This window comes from Suillus paluster (assembly GCF_016628075.1).
Source record: "Suillus paluster strain FC165 chromosome Unknown EDB91scaffold_5, whole genome shotgun sequence".
Lineage (NCBI taxonomy): Eukaryota > Fungi > Basidiomycota > Agaricomycetes > Boletales > Suillaceae > Suillus > Suillus paluster.
In genome coordinates, this window is record NW_024537565.1 from 930,602 (window position 1) to 954,219 (window position 23,618).

At 48.6% G+C, this 23,618-nt stretch overlaps 9 protein-coding genes across 9 annotated transcripts; 6 read left to right on the forward strand and 3 right to left on the reverse strand.

The window, feature by feature from the left end:
- Window positions 1-1,151: 1,151 nt before the first annotated feature.
- On the forward strand, window positions 1,152-2,106 carry EDB91DRAFT_1045387 (uncharacterized protein; the record flags this gene model as incomplete). The annotated part of the gene is made up of 4 exons (XM_041313188.1): window positions 1,152-1,207; window positions 1,264-1,584; window positions 1,638-1,891; window positions 1,952-2,106. The coding sequence occupies 4 exons, from the start codon at window positions 1,152-1,154 to the stop codon at window positions 2,104-2,106; spliced, it is 786 nt and encodes a 261-aa protein (XP_041182243.1).
- Window positions 2,107-2,229: 123 nt separating this feature from the next.
- Window positions 2,230-3,803, forward strand: EDB91DRAFT_611862 (uncharacterized protein). Its single transcript, XM_041327878.1, has 4 exons — window positions 2,230-2,680; window positions 2,739-3,056; window positions 3,117-3,451; window positions 3,504-3,803. The coding sequence occupies exons 1-4, from the start codon at window positions 2,413-2,415 to the stop codon at window positions 3,687-3,689; spliced, it is 1,107 nt and encodes a 368-aa protein (XP_041182244.1). The 5' UTR covers window positions 2,230-2,412; the 3' UTR covers window positions 3,690-3,803.
- A 730-nt stretch (window positions 3,804-4,533) lies between these two features.
- EDB91DRAFT_611942 (uncharacterized protein) lies at window positions 4,534-6,218 on the forward strand. The gene is made up of 6 exons (XM_041327879.1): window positions 4,534-5,241; window positions 5,315-5,336; window positions 5,394-5,713; window positions 5,769-5,844; window positions 5,911-6,000; window positions 6,053-6,218. The coding sequence occupies exons 1-5, from the start codon at window positions 4,684-4,686 to the stop codon at window positions 5,934-5,936; spliced, it is 1,002 nt and encodes a 333-aa protein (XP_041182245.1). The 5' UTR covers window positions 4,534-4,683; the 3' UTR covers window positions 5,937-6,000; window positions 6,053-6,218.
- Window positions 6,219-7,375: 1,157 nt separating this feature from the next.
- Window positions 7,376-9,241, forward strand: EDB91DRAFT_1105966 (glycoside hydrolase family 17 protein). The gene is made up of 7 exons (XM_041317454.1): window positions 7,376-7,423; window positions 7,484-7,884; window positions 7,935-8,037; window positions 8,089-8,146; window positions 8,206-8,610; window positions 8,666-8,743; window positions 8,798-9,241. Exons 2-7 carry the CDS (start codon window positions 7,578-7,580, stop codon window positions 8,963-8,965), a joined length of 1,119 nt encoding a protein of 372 aa, XP_041182246.1. The 5' UTR covers window positions 7,376-7,423; window positions 7,484-7,577; the 3' UTR covers window positions 8,966-9,241.
- On the reverse strand, window positions 9,242-10,728 carry EDB91DRAFT_1216796 (Nse4 C-terminal-domain-containing protein). Its single transcript, XM_041320838.1, has 7 exons — window positions 10,472-10,728; window positions 10,332-10,409; window positions 10,012-10,282; window positions 9,815-9,965; window positions 9,603-9,765; window positions 9,468-9,556; window positions 9,242-9,416 (listed from the first exon to the last, which is right to left on the reverse strand). The coding sequence occupies exons 1-7, from the start codon at window positions 10,596-10,598 to the stop codon at window positions 9,327-9,329; spliced, it is 969 nt and encodes a 322-aa protein (XP_041182247.1). The 5' UTR covers window positions 10,599-10,728; the 3' UTR covers window positions 9,242-9,326.
- EDB91DRAFT_612195 (SNF2 family N-terminal domain-containing protein) lies at window positions 10,682-16,095 on the forward strand. Its single transcript, XM_041327881.1, has 32 exons — window positions 10,682-10,817; window positions 10,869-10,999; window positions 11,065-11,142; window positions 11,193-11,533; window positions 11,587-11,647; window positions 11,698-11,828; window positions 11,882-11,909; window positions 11,960-12,404; window positions 12,455-12,559; window positions 12,615-12,630; window positions 12,680-12,759; window positions 12,810-12,891; window positions 12,946-13,199; window positions 13,252-13,362; window positions 13,416-13,430; window positions 13,481-13,603; window positions 13,657-13,695; window positions 13,750-13,791; window positions 13,848-13,892; window positions 13,940-14,020; window positions 14,075-14,346; window positions 14,402-14,441; window positions 14,488-14,703; window positions 14,756-14,781; window positions 14,827-15,276; window positions 15,328-15,336; window positions 15,394-15,403; window positions 15,455-15,492; window positions 15,543-15,606; window positions 15,655-15,696; window positions 15,754-15,814; window positions 15,864-16,095. Exons 1-32 carry the CDS (start codon window positions 10,791-10,793, stop codon window positions 15,911-15,913), a joined length of 3,513 nt encoding a protein of 1,170 aa, XP_041182248.1. The 5' UTR covers window positions 10,682-10,790; the 3' UTR covers window positions 15,914-16,095.
- Window positions 16,096-16,402: 307 nt separating this feature from the next.
- Window positions 16,403-18,165, reverse strand: EDB91DRAFT_1243795 (uncharacterized protein; the record flags this gene model as incomplete). Its single annotated transcript, XM_041322339.1, has 12 exons — window positions 16,403-16,503; window positions 16,554-16,707; window positions 16,757-16,805; window positions 16,858-17,080; window positions 17,133-17,264; window positions 17,312-17,371; window positions 17,546-17,630; window positions 17,698-17,748; window positions 17,866-17,880; window positions 17,932-17,951; window positions 18,009-18,041; window positions 18,093-18,165. The coding sequence occupies 12 exons, from the start codon at window positions 18,163-18,165 to the stop codon at window positions 16,403-16,405; spliced, it is 996 nt and encodes a 331-aa protein (XP_041182249.1).
- A 931-nt stretch (window positions 18,166-19,096) lies between these two features.
- Window positions 19,097-20,519, forward strand: EDB91DRAFT_612168 (ribosomal protein S7 domain-containing protein). Its single transcript, XM_041327880.1, has 6 exons — window positions 19,097-19,513; window positions 19,574-19,711; window positions 19,764-19,869; window positions 19,921-20,061; window positions 20,115-20,216; window positions 20,275-20,519. Exons 1-6 carry the CDS (start codon window positions 19,437-19,439, stop codon window positions 20,314-20,316), a joined length of 606 nt encoding a protein of 201 aa, XP_041182250.1. The 5' UTR covers window positions 19,097-19,436; the 3' UTR covers window positions 20,317-20,519.
- Window positions 20,520-21,132: 613 nt separating this feature from the next.
- EDB91DRAFT_612236 (uncharacterized protein) lies at window positions 21,133-23,319 on the reverse strand. The gene is made up of 4 exons (XM_041327882.1): window positions 23,162-23,319; window positions 23,062-23,098; window positions 22,262-23,004; window positions 21,133-22,206 (listed from the first exon to the last, which is right to left on the reverse strand). Exons 1-4 carry the CDS (start codon window positions 23,224-23,226, stop codon window positions 21,366-21,368), a joined length of 1,686 nt encoding a protein of 561 aa, XP_041182251.1. The 5' UTR covers window positions 23,227-23,319; the 3' UTR covers window positions 21,133-21,365.
- Window positions 23,320-23,618: the final 299 nt, after the last annotated feature.

A 23,618-nucleotide genomic window follows, 5' to 3' on the forward strand; every position in this document is an offset into this window, starting at 1 on the left:
TTGCGTTCTGATGCTTTTGAACAGAAGGCGCAACCTTCTCTTATGGGATCTTCCGTGGTGTTACGTCCCTATCTTAAGGCACATAAAAATGCTCAACTGAAAAATCGAGTCAATTACAGAAGATCAATGGCCTTCAGGCGTTAGAAGATGGACTTTGAGGGTTGTACGATACCAAAGCGTGCATCGAATACATTTGCGACAGTACTAGTGTCGACGGAATTGGAAAGCGGTGGAGGTAAACTAGCAGGAGGTGATGTTCACTAATCCACTGAAGCGATACGTTACTTCTCTTCCTCAAGCCTTGGATTACGATTGGGAGGCGATAGATACTCCCCCACTGTGAAACCGGAAGGAGTTTATTACCACCTACCCAGATGAATATCCATTTGACCTGCTAAACTGGTGGTGAAACGGACAGTGATGGACGGGTGATTGTCAACACCATGCGAGGTTTGGTGAAAATAGCTACTAGGTGAATGGAGTTAACTCTGAGCATAAGAACCCGACTCACTAGCATCTTTCATATGTTCATTCAAGTTGTTTGACTCCGACGCTTCACTGAATCTATATATATAAGGTTCTGAAATTATGTAATCAATATGCCGTGATATGATCGACACTCGTACCTGCTAAGAATCCAAGCGCTAAACGCCTGTATGACCTGTACAGTGTAGTAACCTGTGGTCCTCTGGTGCAAGTTGACACTGGACGGCAAGTGTATCGAATAAACCGCTAAAAATGAAGATACCGTCATGCCAACAGATCAGTGACGGTCGACACAATACTTACCGCTGCTGCGAGCGTCCTGCTGTTCTGCCTATTTATATAGGTTGCGAGGCAAAGAAATATCAATTGTCAAGGCCGAAGGGAAAGGAGTTTTAACATTCTCGCGAACGTAGCTAGAGCAGTTGGGCAAGATAATAGCGGAAGACAAGATTAGAGTGCCGAGCCACTGCCGAGCTAGTCCCGCGCCCAGGCAGCACAGGTGTGACTAATTCCGGCGCTCATCATTCCACTGACATCTTGTATAAAGCACAATGCTGCCCACTGCGCCGCAGCCTGCTCACACACCTTTTCTTTCACTCTAATCTAATTCAGCTACTAAATTTTCCTTCCGTCCGCTAGCTTAGTCCTTGAAACCCATATTTACGATGTTCTTCAACTCCGCCGTTCTTCTAGCTGGCGCTGGTTTCGCCGTTGCTCAATCGTAAGTTAGACCTCGTTTGGAGAGGAAACGTTTGGGCTGATATGTTTTATTTTCAGACTGTCTTCGCAGTGCGAGAGTACACTACTGAGTATTGCAGCCTCGTCCAGTGATACGTGTTTGAATCCATCGGCACTTGTCTCGATCGCTCTCTTGAATTCGAGTTCAAGTATTATTCCTGGTGTTAACACCTGGCTTTCTGGCTTGTGCTCTCAAGGCGCCTGCAGCAACTCGACGCTCCAAACTGTTGTGACAGCCGTCGTTTCGGGATGTTCTACCGAACTCGCGAGTCTTGGATTGACCACTACCGATCCTACTGCTCTCGTCTCGTCTATTCAGGACGCCTACCCTACTGTTCGACAGCTTGTATGTTTGAAGGAGTCAGTCTGGCAATTATCATTTATTTTTTCCCAATGTCTGATCAATTTTGTAGCACTTCGACGAGCACTCTTTGTACTCCTGAGGTGCTAACGAACATCCAGTCTGCCACGGCGACAAATATGACGCTCAATAACACAGTTGCACTTATCACAAAATTGGTAACTGGTCAGAGTGCTGGAGTTCCATCAAGTGCCATCTGCGTTGACTGCACTAAGGCGGCCTATACTGTCCTGAATCAGGGCCTCCCTTCAATTGCCAACGCTACCCAAAGTCCGCTTTCATCTCAATGTGGTACTAACTATACAGGTAATTTATTTATTTATTGCAATTTATTTATTTCGTCAAGGTGCTCACATTCTTTGGTAGATGGTCAGATGCCTTCTGATATTCAAGAGTCAGCAAGCAACTCCTCCTCATCGACGACCAGCAGTAGCGGTGCTATTGCGCTCTCTGTCAGTAGTCTCAACATGGGTGCCGCTGTTGTTGCTGCTGTTTCAGCTGCCTTTGCAATCCTTGCTTAAGCCATATCGTTTCGTAATGGAGTTCTTATCATTTATGACGTTATTCGGACTTTTGAGCGACTGGTGGATTACCATTATCTGCCAATCCGCTATTACGGACCTTATTATATGCACATTTGTACTCGTAGAGTACGCCGTCAATGCACCGATCTCAGCAGCTAGGAGAAACGAATTTGATTGGCAGCTGAATTTGACTAGTTACGTCAGCTTCCACTGGACTCAAGGGTTCGGGGAGCTGTTCCAACTTCCCATACGCTGCGATCCAAGGTGCTCACGGTGCCAACGAGTATTTTCTTTTACCTGCAAATGTCCACGACGCAGACGAGCACACCTCGCTCGCCACGCTTTGACCTTCCACCTGCACCTGTCTATTCCACCTCCAATACCACTGACAATGGCCTCGCGGAGTGGACTAGCAGGATCAAGGCGATGCAACGCCAGGTTGATGCGGACGATGAGGTAGAGCAGCGCCGCCTTGAGGAAGAAATTGTGCGTGCACGACTTGCGAGGATGAGACGGAGTACATCAGGCATGAGTGGCGATTTTGGCATCGGCATGCATGGCATTGATCTGGGTCGGTATCTCTTGGCGTGGACACATCCATATTCTCTAACTTGTCGATGATTGCATAGGCAAGTTACAGGAGGCATCATCCAGTCCCACTCCGCCAAATGATCCGTCTGCGGGTAGCGCTACTGCACCTGCCGCGCAGAAGCCACCTCGAACTATACCTTCACATAAACCAGGAGTATCATCTAATGCCGCGCCTCCGAGAACCCCCATATCATTAGCAGCATTTATGGGTGGATCGACTGCTGCTGGCCCTCGATTAAAGCGCCATGAGCCACAACTAGATGCCACTGTTGTACATGATGGGCGCAAGGATCACGGTCCTGTGCATCCAATATTCGGAAGAAATGGAATTGCTATGCCGGGGATGGTCAAAGGAGGTGCGCACCCTCCTGCGGACGGTACATCCCCATCTTCAGCTGGCACACCCGCTCGTGCAGTTCCCACTGCCACACCAGATTTCGTGAGATCCCGTACCACCAGTACTTCCTCGGTCGCCCGTCGATATGTAGAGAAACTTGAAAGCCAGACACAAAGTCAGCCGCAATCTCCGGGCCCAGGACTCGTAGTGCCAGGCATTCGGGAGCGCAGGATAAGCACTCCCGCGGGCAACGTTTCGGGAGAGCTGAAAGTATATACGCCGCACTCGCCTTCTCTCACACCATCTCAGAATTATGGCGCCAAAGCTGCGGTGATTCCAACGAGTCCTCTCGTTGAATCTCGGCCAAAAACTCCTATCACTACGGAAACGCGCCCCAAGACACCTGTTGCCGAAGTTCGTGTGAAGACTCCCAATCCTGAAACCGTCCGTGCTAAGACGGTGACAGAATCTATTTACTCCAAGACATTCAATCCTGAACACGCTCGGACAAAGACTCCCAATCCTGAGCCCAAACGTGCGAAGACGCCTGTTGCAGATTCTATTCGCACCCAGAGCCCAATTTATACACGTTCCAACTCCTCTCAGCCCTCCTGGACGCCTAAACAACAGCCTGCTCCTATCCCGTTGGTGACTCCAACGTCCCCTGCACGGCAGACATACTCTCCATCCCCACAGCGTGGAGTCTCCCCTGCCTTTCTCCGTCCGCCTCTCAATTCATCTAAGGATCCAACACCAAGCATTAGCAGGCTGCAGGGTCGCGGCTTCGTGCAGAGTGTTGTTCAAGCTAGCGGGCGCCTCGAAGCAGAGGCAGGAACTGCGAAGAGCACATTTGGATCCCCAGCTCAGGCCGCCAGTGAAATGCGGGATAAGAGTGCCAGGAGAGCAAGTGTCCTGGATCGTTGGCAGCCTGCAATGAACAATGCTGGAACACCATCACCACCTCCGCAGTCCCCATTTCCGACAAACCGCGGAAGGACGACAGATGCCAGACAATCAGCAGAAGTGAAAACGCACGACACGGGATTCTCTTTGAAGAGTTCCGCATCCCTTCCCACCCTTCCGAAAACACCATCCGGGAAGAGTAATGCTCTTCCTGAGGGCATGAGCGGTAACTTGGGGTCCTCCACCACAATGATTTCATACATCAAACCAACCAAGACTGGTGATGATCCAGTTGTTCGCAATGTTGATGAGCTCGGGGTGAAAGCGGATGCGAGTGAGGCGAGGACGCGTGTATCTTCGTCTCCCAACAAGCCATTGAGTCATGTGCGTGCTTTTCGGTAATGCTGAGCGGATCGATGGTTGATGGAATTTGTTTTTTGATTTTTCCCATATTTCTCGATATCTTGGTCTCGTTTAATGGTGTATGTGGTGCCTTTTAATTGGAACAATGCGCACTCTTTTTTTGCTGTGATTTAATTTTTCTCTTTCCTGGCCTTTGAATCATCAGCCAACCAAGGACAGAGCGAAGAAACCTCGCAAAACCGGTGCTTCTGCACATACTGCGTCTCCTGAAGGACAGGTCTCTGATGTGAGGGACACCTCACTACAGCCGACTACTGCGCCAGAATCGATCGCCTCAGCAACGAACACACGGTCGCTTGCCATTCTCCCCTCCCGAAATAATGAGTCGATCTCAGTCGGAACTTCAGCCACGGCTTCCACTGACGACCACACCATCCAATACCACCGGTCACGTCACAGACCGCTGGACAGAACCAACATTGATTGGTGTAAAGCCTATTCCGTCCCCGAATTCTGCTGCAAGTGAGCCTCCTTCAAGTCAGAAACCGCAGGGTATGGTGGGCAGGCGGGCACTGCCAGGTCTAGCGGCTGCACCAGAAACTGCTGAGAAAGTGAAGGAGAAACCTCCTCCCGGAGAGGAGCGCACGGTCTCGCCATCACCAGCGAAGCATGGTCGCATTCCTAGCACAGGAAATCGTGCCACCGTCATGGATGTTGCACAAGCCCTGAGCGAGGCGCAGCCGGGGAACGATTGCACGCTAAGCCCACCTTCTCCCAGGATCCCGTCCCTGGGTCCTCAGGCTGAGAAGAGGAAGCCGAGCGCGGAGAAATACTCCTGTTTTATGATGCCGCCGCTGAAGGAGGAGAGAACGCCTGTGTCATCTCCGGCAGTGACCTTGGCAAAATCATCTGGAGAGGCATTGCTGGATTCTAAACTTGTTAGTGAAAGTCCCCTGAGTAGTTTGGTAGTAAAGCCGACCATCCACCGTGCTGCTTCAAATTCATCTCTAGCATCTGACTGTTGTGCACATCGGTGAACTCAGCCACGTTTCTCGCCGTCAAGTTATAACTGATCCAAGTCTTCCGACAGAACACGCGAACGAACCGCTGCCAAAGGTCGATGTGGATGCTCTATTGAAATTTGTTCCTCCAACGTTTAGTGCCGACCCAAATGTTCATACCATCTCTGTTGACATTTTGTCCATTAATAACGGGACTGCGATCCCCATCCTCCGCGATACCCATATTTTCCACGATACCGAGGCCTTAGCAATTGTGCACCGTGTCAAGTCCCGTGACAATGGGCTTGTTTCCACGAAGGTTTGGTGCTGGCATGGGAAACAATGCCGATTTGGTGAAAGAGAGGAGAAGAAGGCAGATGAGCTGGCGAGACGGTATGGATCAGCTCTGGTGAGTATTCTTTTTAAGAGAGGAATTAGATGTACAAAACAGGAATGATTTTCAGGAAACGGTGTTCCAACGGCGAGAGCCTCCAGAACTTGTTCATGTTTTGGGAGGAAAGCTTGTGATCCGGCAGGTCGGTGCATATTCCATGATGTTGTCTGTTATGCTGTTATATTGCTTTCATGTTAATACCCATTCCCTAGGGCACTCGGGCACATTGGTCCTCTGAAAATACAACAATGCACGTCGTGCGCTCCAGTGGGGAACATATCTTTATCGATGAGGTCGATTTGGTATGTTACTCGCTGAACAGTCCTAGATCGACCCTGAACTCCTGAAACACAGAACATCCGAAACCTGTGCTCGGGTTATAGTTATTGCGTCTCTATTCTTGACCAGATCTATGTTTGGCATGGTTGTGGGGCAACTCCGAAGGAACGTAACGCTGCACGAGATTACGCACAGGCCACCGCTGTGAAAGGGGTTTCTAGTCACGGAACTTCGAGAAGGTGACAATGATGCAAACGACGAGATGTTCTGGATGGTTCTCGGTGACTCAGGGGATTACGCCAAGGCGGACTATTGGAGATTCAGAAACACCTCTGCTCCCAGTGACCCTCGATGCTGGATCGTGGATGCCACGGTTGAAGACGACCCGGTATGCTGTTCGCTGACATCTGGTTGGCTTGCACTTGACATGAATATAGATCCGTGCTGTCGCATTAATATCGGCAAAGACTATGATTCAGCAATCGGTGTATATTATCGACTGTTCTTTGGAATTCTTCGTTCTGGTTGGAATGCATGCACGTTCCAAACGTTCTGATATCTTTCTAGCAATTCAAACCGTTATGGTAAGCTTGTTCCTTTCACGAGTCGATCTGCCACATGATTATCTACATTAGGCCATGGCAAAAAGAGTAGCAATCGCTAAACCTTTTTCTCCGACCGTCCACGTACTTGTGATACCCACACAGCTTCCTTTGGACATGCGGCATGCCTTCCGCGATCTTGACGAATCTGAAGTGGTGCGGTCTTATCCCTTGGAGCGTCCGGCCTGCGCTGATTATCTGACTAGAATGGAGGCTTCGTCCCCGACCACATGAATATTCTTTCAACCACGGAGGCGATTAAGCATGTTGGTGTCCTTCTATGATTGACTCCTTCGATGTCACTTACTAATTACCTATGTAAAATAGCTGCACACTTCATCTTGGGAGAAGTCAGCATTGCGAGATCATACTATGCTTCCTTTGGGTCTTGACGCATCACATGTACCATAAATATTTTGATATGTGAGGTGTCAGTCTTTCTGATGGGCCATGGACAATCTAAACGATGTATACTGTTTATGTCTTTTGCTCCGATTACCTCCTTTTTGTGAAATTTACTTGTAGTATCCAATAAGCTGTTAAGCCCGGAATGAAGTGATCTCATCCTCGAGCCATCACATCAACTTGATTATGATAATCCCTGGTTTCACGCGGTGCCACGCTGATGGACGATCATGTCATGGTATTAGAGCGCGATCCTTGGGGGATCCTGGCAGGAGAATTGAGCGCGCCGCCGAATCAATTATATTTGATTCTCCTGCTTCAGTACTCTGTTTTGTGGATTGTGCTAAGTATAGAACAGCACAATAATGATTTAATAATCCTTAGCGCTCGTCAACCATCATTGAGTCCGACAACAAAGAAGAAACCGTTGTGGACTGTGGTAAGCTTTGTTTGGCTATAAGTATAGTTCACTGGGGAGCATAATGATTCGCTCTTCCAGTGGTACTGTATACCCTTGAGCTCTCAGTTCTCCAAGGTTTAGCGTTGAACGTTTAACCATACCCATCTTCTAACGACACACTCTTTACTACAACATGACACACACCCTAAGTGCACTGGGGTTCCTCCTCTTTTTCTCTCTGGACCTAGTTTCCGCACGCCACATTCCTCGAAGCTGTCATCCTCATAGGAGTGTGTCTGGAAATAGCTCCAGCAGCCAGCCGTCGTCCATCACTACTGTGGGTAGCGCACCTCCTGACAATAGCACCGACACCAAGTCGTCGTGTTTCCCGTCTGCACATTTCAATATGCCGTCTAGTGTTCCCAGTTCGACCGATAATTGGTGGTGTTCTGCCGATACCGAGTATGCATTCCTTGGATTCAGTTATGAGGTCACTGCTTGTACGATCGTCACGCTTCCTCCTGAGATCCATGAACTAATGTAACTTTAGGCCAATCTCCAAGCAAGCTCAAGAGTGACTTTGCCGACATCAAGAATACCTTTGGATCGAGATACGTCCGCCTTTATGGGGCTTGCGACAGTGACGGTTTCTAGTACTGCATTCTCAGTTATAATGGTTCTCGAGCTGATTGGTTGTTTCTCAGCGATACTATCGTTGACGCTGCATGGGAGGCAGGCCTAGGTGTTCACGCTCTGATCTGGGTAAGACTTTTCAAATTGAACTGGCGGTCGTGATTGTAACAGCTTTTGTGCCACAATAGTTCGGATTCGATGGAGGCGATCAGTGGATGGCTCGCCGTGACTCGCTGGTTTCTTCGCTCACTACCAACCCCAAGGCCAAGTTCGTCACTCGGGGCGTCCAATTTGGTTCTGAACCTCTGTTCGATAACGTCCTTCCGCATTCGGAGCTCGCATCCCAGGTCCTGTCTTTGAAATCCAAGCTCCATGGCGTTGGTATCCCTGTTACTGTCAGCGAACTCGCATATGGATACCAGGAGCGTGGCGGGGCTCAAGATGTCCTCAATGCTATCGACTTTATCAATGTCCACATGCTTCCTTTTTTCTCGACCCTTGCAACTACTGGTTCTGCTGCATGGCCGCTCGTTGAGACTGACATGAACTGGTTTATCCAACATGGCAATGGCAAGAAGATGTACTTTGACGAGGTTAGTCCGTCATAATCGGATGCGTTTATCGTTCCTAAGGCCCCCTACTTCACAGAATGGCTGGCCCTCCGTCACTTCACCTGGCGTCCAGCCTAATAGCGCTCTTGCTCAGTCCTCAGTGACTAGCGAGAAGGTCAGTCGAAGCATGAGATTTGATGTCTTCGCTAGTCTAATGAACCTGACGCAGGGCTACTTTACTATGCTTGATAGTCATTGTGAAGACCTTAAACAGGGCCCTCAAGGTGGTATCGGTTGGTTCGCTCATATCTACAGCGACGACCAGGAGCCTGGTTATGGCATCTACAATACGGCTGGGAACAAGAAATTCGCCTTCAAGCCTCGTACGAGTTGCTAGACCACATTGTCCCACAACTCAGACACTTGAATATCCGTTTATACATCCATTCCTTTTTTGCATGGTACAGGGCGTGATTGATTCACATTTAATGGACTTAAGGGGGTTTACATCAATGTACTATACTCAAATGACTCAATCACCATCACCTAGACATTCTTGCATTCTTATTTGTATACCACGGAACATACATACCAATATTCTGTAGCATGATGCATGTCTAGTGACAAACATATACCCACGTATTGCAATCGATCTTATAGTCTGAGACCCAAGCTACTTCTCACAAATATAATTTTACAGTACTGGGAAAGATTAACAGGTATAATCTACTTCAAAAAAACACAACCTTGTTCAAATCTCAGCCGTACCATTTCCCTCCCAGTCTCGTCTTAGCTGCTGGTCTCTGAGGTATCATCGACTCAGTGATCTCAAAAACTTCTATCGCACGCTATTTACCAGATAAAATGAGCGCGAACCGACAAAAACACGGGATATTTACCTTCCATGTAGCCATGTCAAACTCCATCACTATTTGGTGGCAGGTTACCCCATCTGCGCGGTCTTGTGCACTAGGCGCTTCGCACAAGACTGCAATTTGTGAGCTAACAACCGGTATGGGCGAGGCAGCGCTCACATATGATTGGTTCCCCATGGTCGTCAATTTCAAGGGCACAAAGCCCATCTCGAATGAGGAACGAGAGGTAAAATATGTTTTCAACTGATTGTGCGAAGTCGTTGGGGTTGACTACGAAGCGGAAGAGGTTCACAGAGCCAGACTCTTCAAGGATTTCTCTGATCTAGGAGAAGACTTTATGCAATGGACTGAGGAGGCTCCTTTAAACCTACCTTGATCACGTTCTTCGTGGTTTCGTTCTCTGAACGTTGAATGTCTTCTTCTTTGATCTCCTGAGGTCTGCGTTCTTCTTCGTTGCTCTTCTCAAGTCTGGCGCGTTTGACTGTGGCACGCTTCTTTTGTTCTACCGAAAGAGGTCCAAGCCTGCAGTGGGCTGAGTGCGTAGTCTGAATTTGGGAAAATAACCAACATGAATCCCATCACTGGAACCCTTCTGCTCTTTGCGAGTGCCCTCCGACCAACTTTCTCCCAGTCCATTACGGAGTCACCAATGTCATCTAATTCCGAGGCATCGTCTGCAAGCTCGTGCCTACCGCCCATGAATATAGCAAGTTTGGAAACGAAGTCATCAATATCGAAGGCAGCAGAGCCAAGCTTCATTGCACGGGCCTTCTGCGCACTGATACTCGATACATTCCGAAGTACAGTGGAGTCGAGGGTAGCCTCGGTTGGATTTTTCACTGAAAGTGTCTCGTGTTACATAACAACGGAAAATGACAGAAGACACACCTTTTTGAAATAGTTCATCCGCTTCTTCGACTTGTTCAACGAGTTCGGCGGCCCTTATATCTTGTGGGCGAAGTTGTTCTGGTGCAAAGAGACCGCGACAATGAGCTTCTAGCGCATCCGGAGTAGCGCCGGCCACGGACCTCCTGTCCTCTTTTCAAGAGCACGATACTTTTTCCGAATGTCGCGTTTTTCAGCGGCATCTTGGTCTGGATCGTATGGAAGACTGCTTGGACTTCCCATGCGCACGTTTGGATCGAATTGAACCATTTCTTTGGAGTTAGCGTTTACTCGGGCGACGGGTATGGTAGGAGACAAGTAGCGCGTATCACGTAATCAGTGGCGCGTCGCGTCGCGGTGTCGACGCCAAAGCCGTGCAAACAGACCGCGTTTCTTCACCGCGACGTGACACGGACAGAGAGTTAGAAGCTAGTACAGAAGGCACATACGTGGTCACTGGCAATGGCGTCGCCAAAACATTCTATCGGTGTGAGCATTTACGTCGTTTTTATGCTGACAACGCGGCTTATAGGAGCTTAGTATAGTAGAAGCTCCCGGTCAGTTTGCAAGGGCCCCGCTCCTTGCAATGGCTCCCCAATCCAGGTCGGAAGTTTGAGATATGGGCAACTTGTTCCAGGAGAATATGGTGAAACAGTTGCTTGGCGTCATTGGTAAGTGTTGCTTCTATTTACCCAGGTGTGTTGCCGGATGCTATGCTGACTATAAAGATTCACAGGGGATGTGTCACTCTGGATATCTTGAGAAGTCTTGCAGTAGTGGACCAAAGTACAATCATAGGCTTTGGTAACACTCGGTAAGAGGTTCACCAAGGTGTGCACGTGGAGCATGTATTAACTTCCTCAGTCCGGAGGATCAAGCAAAGGTTCGGCGAGCGATTGCAAACCAAAGAGTAGATCCAGCAGATGTTCCTTTGACCGCCAAGACAGCTACCCCTAATGTGGCTCATGTTACACCTTCCACCTCCCAGGCGCCTGCTCTGAGTCAGAAAAAGCGCAAAGCTACATTTACGCAGGCAGCACATACAAACTCCCAGCTGAGCTCTGCAAGGCCGACCATACGAACCACCACTGTTCGTTCTATCATACAAGATGAGGATGATGAAGTCACCATTATCGAGCCCGACCCTGTAGATGTCCTGTATTGCTCCATGAGTTCTAGTATTGTCGGTGTGCAATACTACAAGGGTGTGTTTTCACGTATTTTCTCGCATATTTATCAATTGACGGGGCGTTCCAAGGCCTCGTTGGTGCTGGGGAGGAAGTCCGGCTGATTAGAGAGCCGCATAACAAATATGACAGGTATTTCTGGTTTTGTATCGACATCAAGTTGAAGGCTAATACTGCTCCAGGAATGCCATCCAGGTCATGAACATTGGGGGTACTCAGGTTGGGCATATATCGAAGCAGGTGGCTGCGAAGCTAGCCCCTTTGTTGGATCGCGGTGCGATCACCATCGAAGGTGTGATGCACGAAGGAAACTGTAAGTTTCGTGTATATGACTCAGCGAAGATTCTGAAACAATCAAACGCCCAGTGTCTGGATTTAGCTACTCACTCTCGATGTAAGAATCTGCTACATCTAATGTACCGGAAGAGTACTCACTACTCGCAGGACACTGAAGATTTATGGCTCGTCTGATAAAAGAGACCAGCCAGAGCCCCAGCTAATTTGGGCTACTCCTCATCAGCGCGGGTTTGCACCTCGTGGAACAGGGGGTGCGACTGCACAAATACCCTCTTCTAGATATGCAGCTGCGCCTGCAGTGGCAGGCACATCTTATGCATCTCAGCCGTTTTCAAGCCAAAGACGCGGAGCCACATCTAAGGCCCAGCAAGAGGCTATGAGAAAGCAGCAAGAGGCGCAGCAAGAAGCTCTGCAAAAAGCAGCAGAGCTCAAACAGATGCTGGGTAATATGGAGAAAGTGGATGACGAGGGAAGACGTGCCTCTCTCCTGGATGCGTTATGTTCTGTCGACGACATTCTCAACCTTCCGATACATCCCGATCCCCCCGGCGTCGCCAGTGGTGACTTAGTTGTTGATTTACTCAAGCACCAGGTGGGTGATGTCGTCCATGTAGTTTTCATTTACTTGATTCTCGTATGCAGAGCCAAGCGCTGCAGTGGTGCATCGACCATGAATACCCGTCTTTGCCGACCAAGGAGTCCGACAAGCCAGTTCAGTTTTGGCAGTACAAAAAAGATGGCTCAAAGGTGAGTTATTCCGCTTCTTCTCCTAATCATTCAGTCGGTTACTCAAGAATATCAGCCCTATTACTTCAACAGTTGAGTATGTGACATCACTTGTTGTGCTGTGCTCATCGGTGTGGGTAGTTGCAACAAAAACTCCTCAAGCAATATCATCCCCTCCTCTGCTCGGTCGCGGTGCCATCCTTGCAGACAGCATGGGGCTGGTCAGTCAATATTCTTAAACACTTGGAAGCGACGCTAAGCTTGCGTGCAGGGTAAAACGCTTACCATGCTGGCTCTCATTCTTGCAACTAAGAAGGACATTCCCAAGGATCATTCGAAGAGCACGCTTATTGGTGACGTCGTTTGCTTTCTCCTTCGAGGGTCTTTCTATTGACAATGGGTACCAGTCGCTCCACTTTCTGTCGTGTCTAACTGGGAAAAACAAATTGAAGAACATTGTGTCAGGGGCGCAATGTCGAGTTGTGTCTACTATGGCGCAACTCGCGACATGACACCAGAACAACTCTTGCAGTATGATGTCGTCATCACAACGTACCAGACGGTCGCCGGAGAGGCTGACGTTTCTGCATCCGTAGTTGGTGATGGACCATCTAAGAAGAAAAAGAAGGTCGAGAGGGCGCTGTTCGCCGTGAAGTGGAAGGTGAGTGAAGGATTGCATGAACGCAAGGCGTGACATACCTGCCTTTGATTAGCGAGTCATTCTCGACGAAGGACACACGATTCGTAATCCGAAAACCAAGATGGCCAAAGCTGTTTGCAAACTTACAGCCCAGCGTAGATGGGCATTGTCTGGCACCCCCATCGTAAGTGCACAAAATCTTGAACAAATGCTTCATTTACAATACCATGTTTTCAGATCAATTCCCCAAGGGTGTGTTCCGGCAAACTGGGGAGAGACTAATGACTAAACCAAACCTGCAGGATCTGGGGTCTATCTTGACTTTCCTTCAGATTTGCCATCCACTTGACAACGAGGACTTTTATAAGCGCCTGGTCCTGCGTCCTCTGAAAGAAGGAGATCCCTCCGGCGCAGAACTGCTGCGAGTAAGTAGTCTACGCACCAGCATGTTAAATCCTACTGATTACTGCGGTCGCAGGCTTTGATGAGCCACATTTGTATCCGTCGTACCAAGGAGGTAAGGTACCGCAGACTGCAGATGGGCAGCTCTGATCAAACTTGGATGTCGTAGATGCAAGACACCGAAGGGAAGCCACTTGTGCCTTTACCTCCGGTAGTGATGACCACTTTTTGCTCCAAAATGTATAACGGTTCTAAATTTCGTCTTAGGTCGACATGACTGTCATTCCGGTTGCATTAGGAGATGAAGCACGAGTGAGATTTTCTCTGTTGTGATATCGTCCACACTGAATGTCGTCTAGGCCCTCTATGACGCCATTGTATCAGTTTCTCAGCAGCGTGTGGAGAAAATCCTGAACCAGCAAGGAGGAATGACCGCTACGGTAAGTATCTTCCGATCACTAGGACAACTGTGTTAACCTGGGTTCTCCTGATAGTTCACGACAAATGTCCTTAGTATGCTAACACGGCTACGACAAGTAGCTCTACACCCAGGCCTTCTTCCTCCGAACTACCTGGAACAACTTCGCGCTGCAGAGGATAAAGAAGAATCTGCACATGTCGCTCTTCCGATTACTCAAGATCAGAGGCACTGTCTGCAGTCTCTCCTCGCGCAAGCTATTGAAGACAACGAAGAGTGCCCTATCTGCTTCAGTGTCCTCGATGATCCTAGGATCACGGCCTGTGCCCACCCTTTCTGTCTTGCATGGTCAGGATTCGTGATACTGCTTGACAGTGGCAGTATTCTGATTTAATTTCCCAAGCATTTCTGAAGTGATAGCCAGAGACCCGAAATGCCCAATGGTACAGCGAGTCCATGGCAATCTTCGGTTTACTGACATACCTCTAGGATCGTCGTACCCTTAAAATGGGTGATTTAATAGAGCCACCACCTCCCACTGAACTTACTCAAGCACCTGTTCGTCATGATGAGCACGAAACTCACGATAGCACACTCCGAACAGGATCATCTGCAAAGATTGATCAGTTGATCCATGTCCTCCAACTTATCCCTAGCGACCAGAAGAGCCTTGTTTTTTCTCAATTCACTTCATTTCTGGACAAGGTGCGTTTCAAGCCTCGATGGGTTGCAACCATGCTCATATCAATGCATCTAGATCGCCGAGGCCTTTGAGGAACATGGGTATGATCTCACTACTAATCACCTGCTAAGTTAATTGCGCTGTAGCATTCCATATGTGCGGTTCGACGGTCGGCTGTCAGCAAGGCGACGGCAAGAGGCCCTTGAGCAATTCTCTATTCTACTTGAAGCTGAAGACGACCTGGCGGTTGACTCCGAGACACCTCTTCCGCCACGCAGAAGACATACGTCGATGCAAACAACCCTAGCGGAAGAGGATGCCCTTCTTGAGGACGATGATTCCAGCTTCATCGTAGATGACGCTGATGATGATGATAACGACTTTGAGGAGGACATTTCTACCAGGGCCAAGAAAGGGAAGGGAAAGTCGAAGCCCAGGAATAAAGGTAAAGCGAAAGCAAGATACGGCCTAGCAGCTAGTCAGAAAACTAGATTCGATGGCTCCGCTTTCGGAATCAGGATCCCCAGAGTGATGTTGATTTCCTTGAAAGCTGGGGCATTAGGTCTGAACCTCACCGCAGCCAACAATGTCTTCTTGTAAGTGATGTATTCTGATCGCTGTAACTCTAAACTCAACTGACAACGTAGGATGGACCCGTGCGTTTCTCCATGATGGCTTACTCCAGGGAACTGACCTTATCCCATCGTGTTTAGATGGTGGCAGGCAAGTTATTCAGTTCGTTCTTCCATAGCAACGACTTGACGCACACAATAGGAGGGTATTGAAAGTCAAGCAATTGACAGATGCAATCGGTGAGCCGCGGCACCTGCCTTCTGCCCTCTACCGAGCTGACTTGGAGTAGTATCGGACAAAAGCGACCAGTTCACGTTTACCAGCTGATCGCGGAGAACACTGTCGAGTCCAAAGTACGTTCGTGGAATTGAGTTCTTTATCTCTCTGATCATTTCAATCAGGTCCTTGAGATACAAGAGAAAAAGAAGCTTCTAATTCAACAGGCAAGTGCTAATATCCATATTTCTGGCTAGGACATGCTTCACTGCTCGCACGTTTAGGCGCTTTCTGGAATCAAACGTGTGGAGACTCAAAGGCAAAAGAAGGAAGCTAGATTGCAAGGTACGTGTCTGGTTCTCGACAACATGTCAGACTTCTAAGTAAGCTCTAGACCTCATTGAATTGTTTGGTGGCATTCACCCGCAACCGGGTCGAATTTAGGCTATATTCTGGTAATTCATATGATCATGATATGTTAATAATTCTCCCCTTGAACTGCTACCCCAAGTACTATGAAGCAGAAACACTGCACGTAGGGCTCGAATCAAAATCATACTTAATTTGTGCTGTGGTAATAAGATTTACAACTTTACATAGTGCCATTGAACGTTCCCAACATCGAAAGCTCGGTGAGCTCAGGAGAGCCAAATTTTAGGGCAGATCTGTAAGAATGTACTAGATTAATTAATTCCCTACCCCACCCTACCCCTCACGATCAACATTATTGAGAGGGACTGATTTATCGTGCATTTCGCCCCCTCGCGGTTACCTCCAATTAGGAGGCAATCACTTTGAATGCCCGTGTAGCTGAGACCTTGATGCTCGTACTGCAAAAAGACAACAAATGTGGTGTATCGAGGGGATTGATAGACTTTCTATCGAAGTCGTGCATAAGTATCTAGTCGATTGGGTAGGAAACAGATTGTTACATCAGACACGTGTCTTGTTTCCTCCCTCGGAGAGAGCGCGAGAGCTTTCCCTAGAACTAGTTGGAGACGCTGCCTCAATTTCTTGGGTGAGTTGGTGTTGACCTTGCGAAGCGTTGAACTCTTAGGTGCTGGCCGCGAAGATGTTCACGGACCCTCTAGATCCCTAGCACCAAGAATCTCTCCGAGTCGGAATGAGTCCACTATATGCAAGCCTTCAGCTGCTGATCTAAGGTCCAGCACCATCCGACATCCAAGGATGACTTCAATGACAGCCGCGAACCCCTCTGGAACTTCAAACCAGCTATACTGTTTGAGTGATAAGTTAAAGGAGCACAACTTTGGAGTTTAGACCTACCCCTAACCCTTGCCAAATTCCCGCGTTCACAGTGTTTGCGATGAGTATGCTATCAGATGCAATGATAACAATGCATCGTGGGTATAATGGACCCTACTTACCATAAAAAGTAATGGACGTTGCCGTACACAAGAGCGTCTGTAAGGGTTTTTCTTTCCATGTGGTAGATGTTGAAGTCGAATCTCCCGTTCTTGAAACCAATCCAGGCTGCAAGCAGGAACAGAAATGCTCCGAAAACAATATCGGGCAGCCATACGTCCGCAACCACAGGTGATGATTGCGCGACGGCACAGAATCTGATGCCCGGCAGTGGCTCATTTGTAACTAGGAAACAATGTCAGTTTCAGAGCGATTCATTGCGGATGTGGAGACTCACTGATATTCTCTGCCGTGCCTATCGCTAAAAAGTAGGACATGAGTATTACCTCCATCGCAAAACCGATCGCCATTGCAATTAGAATTTTTTGAGATCGACTGTACAGAGCGTACAGTCGGAGTTGCAATATGACTGTGCAATGGTAAGTGCTCTCGTCTGCTTGCAAGAATATGTCTTACGCTGAACTGCCCAAAGGACACCAAAACTGGCCCACCCTTGAAATGTTAGGAAGAATTCACCTGGAGATCCATATCAGACTTGAGCTTATTGCTAGAAATTCCTGCTCACAGCTAATGGTATTGTTTTTGTGTTAATGAACAGTTGATGCAATGTCGATGTTCATAATGTACAACTTACAACTGAAAGGGTTCAGTTCCAGATGTGGGGTAGATGTGAGCTGATGAGAAACATACCTTTGTAGAAGTATTTTCGCTCATAGATGCTGGTGAGTAGAAAGTCAGTCAGCGGCGATTCGAGCCCGAGATAAATTGCGACCACCTGCGGCAGAGAGACTAGGAAGGAAGTCAGCGGCTTTATTCTTCATTTTCAACAAGCAAGAACTCACATGAGAATTGTACCGCCACCAAATCTCGCCTGATTGTCGTTCAAACGCATTCTACAAGCATGGGAGAAACCTTACAATGATATATAGTATGTTGCACTTTGTTATAGGCCGATTCTATGACATTGGCCTTTAGCAAGCCAGACCTGCAGATACTTGACGAAGACTGACCCATATGAATTCAACCTAATGTAGGAATGAGAGAGTTGAACTACACAATGATGAACATCACAGCACCTCTCGATCGAGCGTGAGCACTGACCACAAGTGTCAGCGTCAGCACATACGGCTCTTGATACGAAAGTGGGACATACAGTAATCATAAGCGAAGATGATACAAGGAGACACTATATCAAAAGGTAAGTGGAAATGTCGACCGAAGCACGTCTAATACTCACACTGGCAAATACGAGTAATCCACACACTATGAGCGACATTCACAAAAATTTGTATGTCATCCGCGTCAGACATGGTTTATACTGGGTACAGGACGTGTGAAAGGGGGAGGGGGTGTCTCGCTGGAGCCAAAGTCTGTTGAAGAGACCACTATCTCGCAGGGACCTTAAAAGGCGAGGGATGTTGGTATTAGTAGTTCTGGGGAAAGGACACCGGGCCAACTTGATCGGGTCCGCATGCTTCTGGAAGTCAACAATTAATACTTAAGTAGAAGGTAATATCTGCATCGCAAAGCTTTACTAAGGGTCTGTTTGCGGTATCCATGTTTCGCCCAAGTGACAATAGAGTCCGTAAGAGCGTTTGTTTCAGGTCAGTTTCAGACCAAACCGACACGAGCGAACGAACGAACGAACGAAAGCGGTTCCCGAACGTTAAGTAGCGTAACACAAAGTCACTACGATATGACGTAAATCCAGCACACTCCTTTTATCCTAATCGGTGATATGATAGAGAAGGTGAGGCTTCCGTGTTTAAGGCCGACTGTGCCTACATCTCACTTCATGAAATATGATGTACTGTTTATCCGTTCAGATGTTGAACTTTTTAATAAAGTAAAACATACCAAGAAGCTATGTGAGACGTTGGGTGCTCTCTCTCTCGCGTAGTTCGAGTAAGAGCGAAGTCGTCAAGGTAGTGGATGCGAGTTTGGTATTGGCGATGAGGTTGGTTGCAACTTAGACGTATCATGATGAAGCCAATCAAAACAGAAATGCCGAACACCAGATCCGTAGCATAGTTGCAGCAGGTACCACACTATGCAAGATCAAATTGATTAATTAAAGGCAATGACGTGACTCCGCCGACACTGCCCCCATCGACGCAAACATGATGTTGTACTTAGTACGCACCAGGAGCCAAGGAGTTTAACGGAGTAACAACGCTTCGGTATGTGATTCGAAGTAGAGCATATCTATCAGACAAATCCGCTCGGATCACTAGTCGGGGCATTGTTCAGAAAGTACACGGTAAACAGTCCAAAGTAAATTTTGCGGACGACATGTGGACGACAACCGATCTGAAATCATGTCAACTACCCGGATCAGGCGCATCGGCAAAAAAGTTTTCGAAGAATTAAAGTCACACCAGTGACCATGGAGTCTGAACATGATTGCCATCACGAGGTTGAAGCGAGTTACGCATAGGTTGGAACTGTACAGTTCTCGGCCTTTGCCGGAAGGCTGGTAAACCTTATTCTCCCATGGTGGCACAACAGGAGCAAACAGCCGCTCATCGTCGCGCAAAAGGTCTAAGGTCACCTAGCATCAAGATCCCTCAAGCACCTAAAAATGGCCACCACCCTTCCCAAGGACGTCTCCAGGCTCGGTCAGGAAATTAAGTTGTTTGGAAAGTGGGACACCCAGGAGTACGTTTCGACTTTAAATTGTCGGGGGACCGTCCTTATATTGATATGATTTCGGTTCAGTGTCGAAGTAAAGGACATTTCCCTCACGGACTACATCCAAGTCCGCCACGCCGTTTACCTGCCTCACACTGCTGGCCGTTATGCCAAAAAGCAGTTCAAGAAGGCACAAATGCCCATCGTCGAACGATTGGTTGACAGGTGCGCCAAAGATCCTTCCACAAAGGTGAAGACACTGAGCGTTTGGCTGTAGTTTGATGATGAAGGGCCGCAACAACGGCAAGAAGCTTATGGCTGTCCGCATTGTTGCACATGCATTCGAGATTATTCACCTCCTCACCGACCAGAACCCCATCCAGGTCTGTCGGGCAGAAGCAGCTACACAACTCAAGATGCTGATCAATATATAGATTCTCGTTGATGCCATCGTCAACACCGGCCCTCGCGAAGACTCCACCCGTATTGGCTCCCAGGGTACTGTCCGTCGTCAAGCCGTCGATGTCTCACCCCTGCGGAGAGTCAACCAGGCCATCGCTCTCCTGACCATCGGCGTAAGCTTGTCCCGACCTTCATGATTATTTTTGCTCACCTGACTTGACATCAGACGCGGGAGTCTGCCTTCCGCAACGTAAAATCCATCGCCGAGTGCCTTGCTGATGAACTCATCAACGCCGCCAAGGGTTCCTCGAACTCGTACGCCATTAAGGTAAACCAATATCTTCTGTCAGCGATCATGACCTCATTTCCGCGATTTCATTTTACAGAAAAAGGACGAGCTCGAGCGTGTTGCCAAGTCCAACCGGTGAAACCCACTATTCACGTACTTGGGAGGACCTGCGCGGTCCAGGTGTGACTGCTATGGGCTTCTGGATATTCCTTTTTTCTGCCTCACTATCAACGCTACGCTCATGCACCCATGCTGTTATATGTGTATGTTAACCCCGATGACATTATGCACACGCATGATCCCGCATCAACCATATACGTATGGAATGGTGGCTAATTCCCACAATGACATGGAACCCCCCTTGAGAGTTAACGTTTGAACTATGTGCCTTGCATCTGAAACCAACACCGCTTCTGGCGGTTAGCTCACATGGATCGGACCTAGGATCACGGAAGAATTCTGCGCGCGCATCCAAGGAAAATGCAGGAAATCGAATTAGGTGTACAAACAAGCAGAGTAATTCTCAACCCCATGAAGGATAGAAAATGAAGTATACATGGGGCGCAGGTATCCAAGCTGTCTCAGCCTCGAGCGTCCTGTCTTTGACGATACTCGATAAAATAGTAAAAGTACATATGTACGTTTTGGTTCCTTCACAAACAGCAGAGAAAAGGAGAGACGACGGACGGACTCGTATAGATCGGAATAAATACAAGGGATGAGAGGCCAGTGCTAAAAGGCGGTGGGATGAGAATGCAGGTGGCGGTGATGATGCAATTAGCACATCCTCTAGACCCAAAGAACAAGAGTCGGCAGACCAGCATGCGGGTAGTGACGGTAGGGAAAGGGACGGTCTCGGCAGGCCAGGGCAGAGGTAATATCGATGACAAGTGATATGAGTAATAATACAAGTTCGATCTAATGTTGAGAGCGCTAAATGCACTGGGCGTGCAGCAGGTTTAGTGCTACGAAGGGTAGGACGCGTTCGCTAGAGCGCAGGCAACGTCCATAGAGGATGGCTGGCGCGATAGGGCGAGTGATCGGAAAGGCTTGAAAACCTTGTGCAGAATTCCAAGAAAATCTGAGAAAATCCATCCAAGATCTTCCATGGATAGTAAGTAAAATCGTGACTCCAGTTGATGATGTCGATAATAAATGAGAACCGCGCGTGTGGAATGGTATGGCCTGCTACCGGAGCACGGACGCATGTCGGGACGAGTCGCCTGAAATCGGTCCAGGAGCGGGCTTGGGGACAACGCCAGCGAGTCCGAGATAACCAATATCACGACCAAATTCCTTGATCATGGCTTTACCCATCAGGCAAACCCAACCGAGACCCTCTCCGGTTACACACTGGCCAGGCCAGAACAGTTCCCCTTCTTCATCTTCGATGTCAGGCTCATGCTCTTCGTGCGCAGTTAGACTTGAGCTCATCATTCGGGCGAATGTCGTGGGATAATGGCGTGCCAGTATGGGCAGGGTCAGAGTGCGTTGAGCATACTCCATACAGTATCCCGCGGCCATTACACCACCTGACAACTCTTTGACGGAATACGTCACCACGGGACCAATGGTCGCTGTTGCCTTAGCAGCTGCCTCGACCATATTGTAGCTCGCGGGTTGTCCCTTGGTTGTCTGAGGCAGAAGACCGTGCATATACTGCGGGAGTGCGGTAGAGATTGGAGGTGCTGGCCGCGATGGAGCGGACGAGTTGGCCAGACTGGTATTGCTAGAGGAGGAGCTCGCGTTCGGAGTGCCGCTCGCACTGCTGTTTATGGGCGTGGAGTTCGCGCTATTAGCAGGAGCTATGCTTGCAGGAGAAGGAAGCATTGGTGGTGTCGGCTGTGAGCCGAGGGATAGCTGCCCTGCGCTGCCCACCATGCCGTTCATCTCCGCTTTCTCCGCCTCCTTGCTGAGTGCTGCCATGTCAGCCTTCATTTTCGCCCATGTGCGTTCCATTTCAGGTTCTATGACCATCTTGGCTGAAAAGAAGAACTTGCGCCCGTGGATGAATCCTTCAATCATCCAGCTGTTTGCGTTAAATGTGTGAGCGAAACAGAAAACCACAGCAAGGGTATGCTTACATCAAGCCCAAGAGGGCTTTTTCACGATCGCCAATGGTATCAAGCTCAGCGATCCATTTGTTTTTACACCAGCCAAGGAATGCCTCGATTGTAGCCCAAGTCTCACGGAAGCAAGATTTTCTGCTGAAATCCTTGCTCCACAATGAGTAGGTGAAGCAGACAAGTGCATCTACCAGCTCTAGGCGGGCTATGAGGCCTCCATGTTTATGATATGGAGAGTTGGGAGGGGGTGGGTTAGCCAAAGGACGATACTCCTTGTGTGTGGCAGGATATGTGGACCAGAAGCGAGCATCGCCTGAATACTTGAGCATTCTACCGTACTTGTGATATATATCATGCATTTCATCGAATGAGGCAGGTGCTGGACGACCACGCCGCGGACGCCGCACAGGCACAGTGGTTGAGAGAACTGCAGGCGCCGGACCCCGGGTAGTCACGGCATTGGTATCTTCTCGTACTTCACCATCCTCTGATGGCTCAGAACGCAAGTTGAATGAAGGAACTTGGTTTGAGGACCTGATGGGTTGCTGAGGAGGTGGAGGCGGTGGTGCTGGTGGGTGGTAATGATGATGGTGATGTGATGAGGGCTTCTCTGGTAGCCCAGTGAGACGAGAACGCTTTACTACATCGGATTCCTGAGTTGACTCATGCTTTCTCTTGGGTGGGGAAAGGGAGTTTGACCGGGAAGCGGGAGGTGATGGAGGTAGGTCTGGTGGCAGCGGTGCTGCTAGAGGACCCAAGATCTAGAATGAAACAATAAATTAGGATGAATAAATTAGTAGATGAGAAAAGTAAATGACCTCAAGACTATTCAGCAATTGCTCTCGCGTCCATCTACTGAAGAGATACGATGAGGAAGGGTGAGAAATGTTGGAGCATGAGGCTAACAAGTTAACTTACCGTTTCTTCATCTTTTGAATAGAAGATGAAGAAGAAGCCGACGAGGAAGACGGCTGGGAGAACATTGAGAAAAGGGAGATGATGTTAGTGGGAAGAGAGAAAGCGGTGGCCAGCGCAACAATGACTGAGTGAGTTTGGGTGACCCGCTAAGACGGAAGCAGAATTTGGTAATGCCTTGCCAGGTCACAGCGCTTATAGTTAAGCACAGCTAAACCATTCGTCCCTTTTTCATTCAAAACTATTATATGTCACTTATTTTACTAGCTAGTAATATAACTACGGATGTACAGCAGTAGTAGACGTGCTTCATAGTCGTTGTGTGTGTTGTAGAGCCTGACAAGTTACGCCATGTATAGCCTCATCGGGTCATCCACCGTCCACCCAAAATATTAACTCAAGTAACCCCCTTCCTTTCGGTTCCCGGGGCTCACATTTCCCGAGGACGATGTAGGGGGGG

Coding starts and splice junctions, on each gene's coding strand:
- EDB91DRAFT_612168 (XM_041327880.1), top strand. CDS start 19,437: ATGGCCACCACCCTTCCCAAGGACGTCTCCAGGCTCGGTCAGGAAATT. Junction 19,514..19,573: donor GGAAAGTGGGACACCCAGGA/GTACGTTTCGAC, acceptor ATTTCGGTTCAG/TGTCGAAGTAAAGGACATTT. Junction 19,712..19,763: donor GTCGAACGATTGGTTGACAG/GTGCGCCAAAGA, acceptor GTTTGGCTGTAG/TTTGATGATGAAGGGCCGCA.
- EDB91DRAFT_611942 (XM_041327879.1), top strand. CDS start 4,684: ATGAGTCGATCTCAGTCGGAACTTCAGCCACGGCTTCCACTGACGACC. Junction 5,337..5,393: donor TCTGACTGTTGTGCACATCG/GTGAACTCAGCC, acceptor GTCTTCCGACAG/AACACGCGAACGAACCGCTG. Junction 5,845..5,910: donor GCTTGTGATCCGGCAGGTCG/GTGCATATTCCA, acceptor CCCATTCCCTAG/GGCACTCGGGCACATTGGTC.
- EDB91DRAFT_612195 (XM_041327881.1), top strand. CDS start 10,791: ATGGCGTCGCCAAAACATTCTATCGGT. Junction 11,648..11,697: donor CCGCATAACAAATATGACAG/GTATTTCTGGTT, acceptor ATACTGCTCCAG/GAATGCCATCCAGGTCATGA. Junction 12,760..12,809: donor TTGCAGACAGCATGGGGCTG/GTCAGTCAATAT, acceptor GCTTGCGTGCAG/GGTAAAACGCTTACCATGCT.
- EDB91DRAFT_612236 (XM_041327882.1), bottom strand. CDS start 23,226: ATGTTCTCCCAGCCGTCTTCCTCGTCGGCTTCTTCTTCATCTTCTATT. Junction 23,099..23,161: donor ATTCAAAAGATGAAGAAACG/GTAAGTTAACTT, acceptor GTATCTCTTCAG/TAGATGGACGCGAGAGCAAT. Junction 23,005..23,061: donor AATTGCTGAATAGTCTTGAG/GTCATTTACTTT, acceptor GTTTCATTCTAG/ATCTTGGGTCCTCTAGCAGC.
- EDB91DRAFT_611862 (XM_041327878.1), top strand. CDS start 2,413: ATGTCCACGACGCAGACGAGCACACCTCGCTCGCCACGCTTTGACCTT. Junction 2,681..2,738: donor CATGCATGGCATTGATCTGG/GTCGGTATCTCT, acceptor ATGATTGCATAG/GCAAGTTACAGGAGGCATCA. Junction 3,452..3,503: donor CCAAGACACCTGTTGCCGAA/GTTCGTGTGAAG, acceptor AGACGGTGACAG/AATCTATTTACTCCAAGACA.
- EDB91DRAFT_1216796 (XM_041320838.1), bottom strand. CDS start 10,598: ATGGTTCAATTCGATCCAAACGTGCGCATGGGAAGTCCAAGCAGTCTT. Junction 10,410..10,471: donor TCTTGAAAAGAGGACAGGAG/GTCCGTGGCCGG, acceptor TCTTTGCACCAG/AACAACTTCGCCCACAAGAT. Junction 9,766..9,814: donor CCACGAAGAACGTGATCAAG/GTAGGTTTAAAG, acceptor GTCTTCTCCTAG/ATCAGAGAAATCCTTGAAGA.
- EDB91DRAFT_1105966 (XM_041317454.1), top strand. CDS start 7,578: ATGACACACACCCTAAGTGCACTGGGGTTCCTCCTCTTTTTCTCTCTG. Junction 8,147..8,205: donor GTGTTCACGCTCTGATCTGG/GTAAGACTTTTC, acceptor GTGCCACAATAG/TTCGGATTCGATGGAGGCGA. Junction 8,744..8,797: donor CCTCAGTGACTAGCGAGAAG/GTCAGTCGAAGC, acceptor AACCTGACGCAG/GGCTACTTTACTATGCTTGA.